Raw genomic sequence first — 5778 nt, forward strand, 5'->3', positions numbered from 1 at the left:
ATACTATATGCTCCACGTGCTCCATCACGGATGTAAACGGCCATTATTCCCTGTAGAAATCCAAGTCGAGTATCTCGCGACAGTAGGTCTGTAGCAGCGAACGAGCAAACGATGCAGGAAGAGCGAAAAAACACTCCAAAATTAGGAGCGATTCGAAAGTATATAAAATTATTATTTTACTGTAAAGTTTACATACATATATTTCACGTAGAAATGTATTTCAATAAAAAAGTTTTATATGGTGTGAAACTTGATGTATCTTGGTAAAACACAATATGTATATTTTTCTAGAGTTCGCACGGCAAGTACGCCAGAGACCAGGCGAGGAAATGTGTTGGATTTCAATGTTTCAAGAATAGGTTTTCGTAACAGAACAACCATGATGCCAAGTGACATCGCACAGTCACAGATGGGTAAGAGCTTTATCAGAATCTTTTCTGCCAAGTTTCTTCCGCGTGACCGCGCTTTCGTTGCTGTCATATCACTCTTAATCTTAATACTGTTGCGTTATTCATAAAAGTATCAAAAAAGAAGCCAGACACCGAATCCAAAGACGTAGAGCTTGGACTTCTTTATGACGAATATTTACAAACTATAATGATGGATCTCATAATGAAGAAGAAGACTGAAGAGAAAAAGCGTCTGATGGTCGAGCAATTAGCTACCGTGGCGAAAGAGATTGACCGAGATACGCAAAAATTGATGAAAATTAAAGCAAGGGAACGCGATATAATAAATTTAAGTTTAGCACAAAAAGAGGCAGACGCTCAACTGATTGAAGTGACGAGATGCACCGGTAAGATTTAAACCACGTAAAATGATTAAAACTATTTGTTGTTTACATTTATATTTATTCTTCTACAGGAGACAAAACATTTAAAATTGTAAAAGATATGTCGTCCAAGTTGCACGCTCTCTTGGAACCCTTGGACGTATTGCGGTGTAATGGGATAATACTTCCTGAAACGCAGGATGAATGGAAAGAGACTCGGGAAATATTAATAAAATGTTCAAATGCTTTAAAAAATATCGAAAATTTAATTGGATTGAAAGGCGAAACGTATTGTGCCGTTGATGCTGGATTAAAGGATTTTGCTGAAACATACAACGAGATAAAAAATGTTCAAAAAAAGTGTGTTGCAAAAATTATTTTTATCTTTTCTAACTTGATTTGAATTAATACGTATTACGCGTACGACTATATTGCATATGTATCTGTATTTTTTACAGATTGGAAGAAGCACTGTGTAATTTACAAGTATTGATACTGAAGAATGCTTCACTTTCATTGGTATGCAATGAAAGTGGGTAGATTGAGACGTCTTTGAATATTGAACTGGGAAAAAAAGTATTGCATACAAAACACAAAAAACACGTTCGGAGCTTTATTGTACGGGTGCTGCATAAAATGCACCATATGTTTAAATTCAGTTGAATAAAATTTATTTTATATTTTTGCAAAGTTACGTCCAAGTTGATTTTTTTCTACCGAGTAAGAGAGAGAGAGAGAGAGACAGACGTAGATTTTTATTATGATAAAATCTTGAATTTTTACTAAGAGTAAACGACAATTTTATATGTGAAATTTTATATACTTTTTAAAATTTAGTACTCAAACATGCTATAGCCACGTATTTATTTTTTAGATGCACGCGATACCCAATAAGAGAGAATTTGTTTTTTTTAATGATTTTCAGAAAACGAATTTTCTCTCTCTTTTTCTCATTGGGGATATCGTGTGTGTGTTCCGAAAGCACGCGGAAGAAAAGCGTCCATATCTTTTTGTCCAGTTTACATCTAGTGATCTAGGTGTCGTTTTTGTTATTTGACATTTTGACACGCTCAAGGTGCGTCGCGTGGGGCGCAAACGGCGCAAACTCGCAAAGGCGCTAGCGGAGGGCGGAGGGCGAAAGATGTAAAACGGTCCACGGAGGTTGGCTTGACTCACGTAGCCAGCATGACACGAGTTTTGCGGTCTCGCGGGGTCGGGAATCTGTGACGAGCCTGACGAGCTGTGACGAGCGCGGTGAGGAGTGAGTAGTGACAACCTGGAAAGCGCGAGCGGAGGAACTGCCGAGCGCGAGTGAACGTACACGCGAGTGAGAGAGAGAGAGAGAGAGTGTGTGAGATCACCCTGATCACAGCTCGAGCTCACAGCCACGCGCAACGTAGACGTAGGCCACTTGACACGGTACACGGTACACACGCGAGAGCCGTCAGCCGAGAGATCGCGAGTCCTTGCTGCGTGGCACGTTTCGACACCCGCGACATACTCCTTTTTTTCCTTGCAGCCGCGTCAGCGAGCCAACTGAGCCAAGTGCGCGCGCGGAAACGTACGCCGTCGAGGAGATTAGCGTTTCTACGCGTGGAAGCGGCGCCAATCGCTCTCTCGAGATGGCCGGTGCGATGTTGTTTGAGCGGGCTCAGGCTGTTTCGGTGACAAACCGCAGCGAGGGTATCTCGTTGCTCAACGAGATCGTCTCGGACCCGAGTATCGGCGTTGCCGACGATGACGAGGACAACATCCGTGTCAAGGAGCAGGGTATCCTGCACCTGGGCGAGCTCTACAAGAAAGAAGGCAAGGCGAAAGAACTGGCCGAGTTGATCAAAGCCACCAGGCCGTTCCTCAGTCTCATTAGTAAAGCGAAGGCCGCCAAGCTCGTGCGGTCTTTGGTTGACTTCTTCCTGGATCTGGAGGCTGGTATCGGCATCGAGGTACGTACAAGAGTTGGGGACATGGTTGGACATGTACGTGAGAGACGAGGCGTAGGTTATGCTATGACACTTGGCTTCTGACCGATGCGGCGTGTCTTGACACGTGGATATTTATCAAGATACTTGATACACTTTATTCATACAATAAAATATATATGTCAAACTTGAAAATGATGAAATGACGCAAGACGATGCAGTTGACGTTTAACGTTCGTTCTATATTTATAGTTTTGATGTGTGCCGTCTTGCGTGGTCTTTGTTCTTGATCCGTCAAGTAGAAATACAACTCGAGATATTTTATTCTTTTTGGCTGGTTACAGACAAAAGCTAGCTTTTTAGCCAACACATGGGTAAAAAGCTCTGGTTGTTAGTTAAAAAATAAAACGCGCGATGTACATGTGCGTTATCCACTTCAAAGAATCTTTTCATTTATATACGTTATATATGTAGGTGCAATTGTGTAAAGAATGCATAGAATGGGCAAAGGAGGAACGCAGAACATTTCTAAGGCAATCGTTGGAAGCCCGCTTAATAGCCCTTTACTTTGATACGGGTATGTTCAGCGAAGCATTGCAATTGGGATCCGCTCTCCTCAAAGAACTGAAAAAACTGGATGACAAACAGCTATTAGTAGAGGTTCAATTATTAGAGAGCAAGACATATCACGCATTGAGTAATTTAGCAAAAGCGAGAGCGGCGCTTACCAGCGCCAGGACGACTGCCAACGCGATTTACTGTCCACCTAAAATGCAAGCGGCTCTGGATCTGCAATCGGGAATACTACACGCTGCGGACGAACGAGACTTCAAGACTGCTTACTCTTATTTTTACGAAGCTTTCGAAGGGTACTGTGCACGCAGGAACAAAAAATATCTGGATACCATATAGTTTTTTTTTTTTTTTTTTATTTATATATTTAATCTTTATCTTCTATTTTTAGGTATGACAGTGTTGAAAGTCCCAAGGCGTTAACGGCGCTCAAATACATGTTACTGTCCAAGATCATGTTGCGGACGCCGGAAGATGTTCAGGCCATCATGTCTGGCAAATTGGCGGTGAAATACGCGGGACTGGATTTAGATGCGATGCGTGCAGTAGCCGAAGCCAGTCATCGACGATCGCTAGCGGATTTTCAAAAGGCGGTTAAGCAATTCCGACAGGAGTTGGAAGACGACGTAATTGTACGCGCACATCTCGGTTCTCTCTATGACGCTATGCTGGAGCAAAATTTATGCCGTTTAGTTGAACCTTATTCACGAGTCCAGGTATGGATCGCGTCACATGGATATATCGGAACTCGAACATTTCTTTTTAGTTGTAAATTCGTTGACCACGTGAATTCTTCTCGAGAAAAATAGACAAATATGTAAAAGAAAAGATGTACGTATGTTTACGCACAGACTTGTGTGACGTACCGACGAAACGTAATGGAATGTACGATGGCAACGCGCGCGCGCTTAGTACTTGGTACTTGATACTTGGCTTTTTAAAATTTACTCGAGTATGCGACGGGAAATTCGAACAACCATTCCACGCGCCAACATGTTCAAACCTGAAATGAAACCTGAGAAGAAATCAGTTGATCATATTGAATTATTGAAGGAAACGTGATCTGAATACAAGTTGTGCTCAAGTTCTGAATAATATTTAGCAACATGATTCTTGCTTTCTTACACATTGGTTTTTCCGAAGGTGAGTCACATCGCTTCGTGCATATCTCTGCCACTGGCGCAAGTAGAAAAGAAACTGTCGCAGATGATTTTGGATAAGAAGCTGCGAGGGGTTCTCGACCAAGGAGAAGGTGTTTTAATCGTTTTCGAAGATACCCCACGCGACAAGACCTACGAAATCGCATTAGACACGATACACAGCATGGGAAAAGTCGTCGATACACTTTACCAGAAAGCCAAGAAACTCACCTAGCCCTATTTAATATGTATTTATACAAGAAAAAATCTATCGCAATTATTGTAACCATTAATAATTAGTTACTCTCATTAAATACTGTCGATTAACTGTATTTTTCTCGTACGTAACGTGAATGGCGTGCGAACTACAAGTGCTCATTTACCAATACGTTCGTATAGGATCGCTTTTATCAATTGTAGGAATTGTTTAAAAAAGAGAGAGACAGAGAGAGAGAGAGAGATTTGCTTGAGATCTAATCAACAAGCCCCCCTAATCCCACGTCTTAAAACGTACTTTTCGTAAATAATCAAGAAAGTGAAGAAAGATGTCATAATAATACCGAGAAACATCAAATATAACAAAAAGAAACAAGATGACGTATTCATTCACTTATTTACTTCATCGCCCTGTACAAGTAATCAAGTATACCGTTTGTAAAAAGAGTTTTTATGTTGATAATTAAAGTCGCGATCGAGACACTAATTTCTAATTTAAATTTTTGAGTTACTAGACTTACTTTTGTCTTTTCGAATATTTGAATTCACAGAGATTATAAATATTATCAGATGGCAAGACTGCCATTGTCACACGCACGAAAGTTCCAATGTTAAAGATGGGCTGATAGGCGAATGTTCTCCGAGATCTCGGAGACACAAGGCAGGACAAGGCAAATGCTAAGGGTGCCGTCCCATGGCGCGTATCGAGATACGCGCGTATCGGGCGTATCGACTCTGCGACCAATCACAGACGATCCGCCGTTTTTGATACGCTTAACAATCTTTTGAACATTGTTTAAGCGGATCGCACACTCACACAGTTCCATCGTAACGTACGTGTGGGTCGAGCCCTCCTTCTTAGGTTCAGGTGCCATATTGAGTGTAGAAAGTGCACTAGCGGCACTAGAGCAGTAGAGAAAAGAGAAGAAACGGAGTATTTACATACGAGGTGCGTGCAATTAGGAATTATTGCGATCTAATACACAACAGAATACTCAGGAGAATTTGGACAGTTTCCCGCAAAGCTATTCGATCGTATGTACATATGCGTAGTCACGATGATGTTCCAATGAAATCCTGAGTGACACTGTTTTGTGTTTAGGTTAACCCGAACAAAATCACGCAGTCCCTTAGGAAACAGGCGTACGCCGCTATCCTT

General features: G+C 41.5%; 2 protein-coding genes across 4 annotated transcripts; both read left to right on the forward strand.

The window, feature by feature from the left end:
• Positions 1 to 6: 6 nt before the first annotated feature.
• Positions 7 to 1466, forward strand: LOC112467058. Its single transcript, XM_025035520.1, has 5 exons — positions 7 to 158; positions 292 to 413; positions 521 to 796; positions 865 to 1132; positions 1231 to 1466. Exons 1-5 carry the CDS (start codon positions 112 to 114, stop codon positions 1310 to 1312), a joined length of 795 nt encoding a protein of 264 aa, XP_024891288.1. The 5' UTR covers positions 7 to 111; the 3' UTR covers positions 1313 to 1466.
• Positions 1467 to 1925: 459 nt separating this feature from the next.
• Positions 1926 to 4997, forward strand: LOC112467059 (26S proteasome non-ATPase regulatory subunit 11). 3 transcript variants are annotated; one of them, XM_025035522.1, is made up of 5 exons: positions 1926 to 2198; positions 2292 to 2715; positions 3166 to 3560; positions 3656 to 3980; positions 4408 to 4997. In XM_025035522.1, exons 2-5 carry the CDS (start codon positions 2395 to 2397, stop codon positions 4636 to 4638), a joined length of 1272 nt encoding a protein of 423 aa, XP_024891290.1. In that variant the 5' UTR covers positions 1926 to 2198; positions 2292 to 2394; the 3' UTR covers positions 4639 to 4997. The 3 variants fall into 3 exon arrangements, with proteins under 3 accessions (XP_024891290.1, XP_024891289.1, XP_024891291.1); XM_025035521.1 differs by having other exon boundaries at positions 1926 to 2191; XM_025035523.1 differs by having other exon boundaries at positions 1926 to 2033.
• Positions 4998 to 5778: the final 781 nt, after the last annotated feature.

Source organism: Temnothorax curvispinosus, unplaced genomic scaffold, assembly GCF_003070985.1.
Source record: "Temnothorax curvispinosus isolate PA1 unplaced genomic scaffold, ASM307098v1 QBEX01016812.1, whole genome shotgun sequence".
In the NCBI taxonomy this organism is placed as follows: domain Eukaryota; kingdom Metazoa; phylum Arthropoda; class Insecta; order Hymenoptera; family Formicidae; genus Temnothorax; species Temnothorax curvispinosus.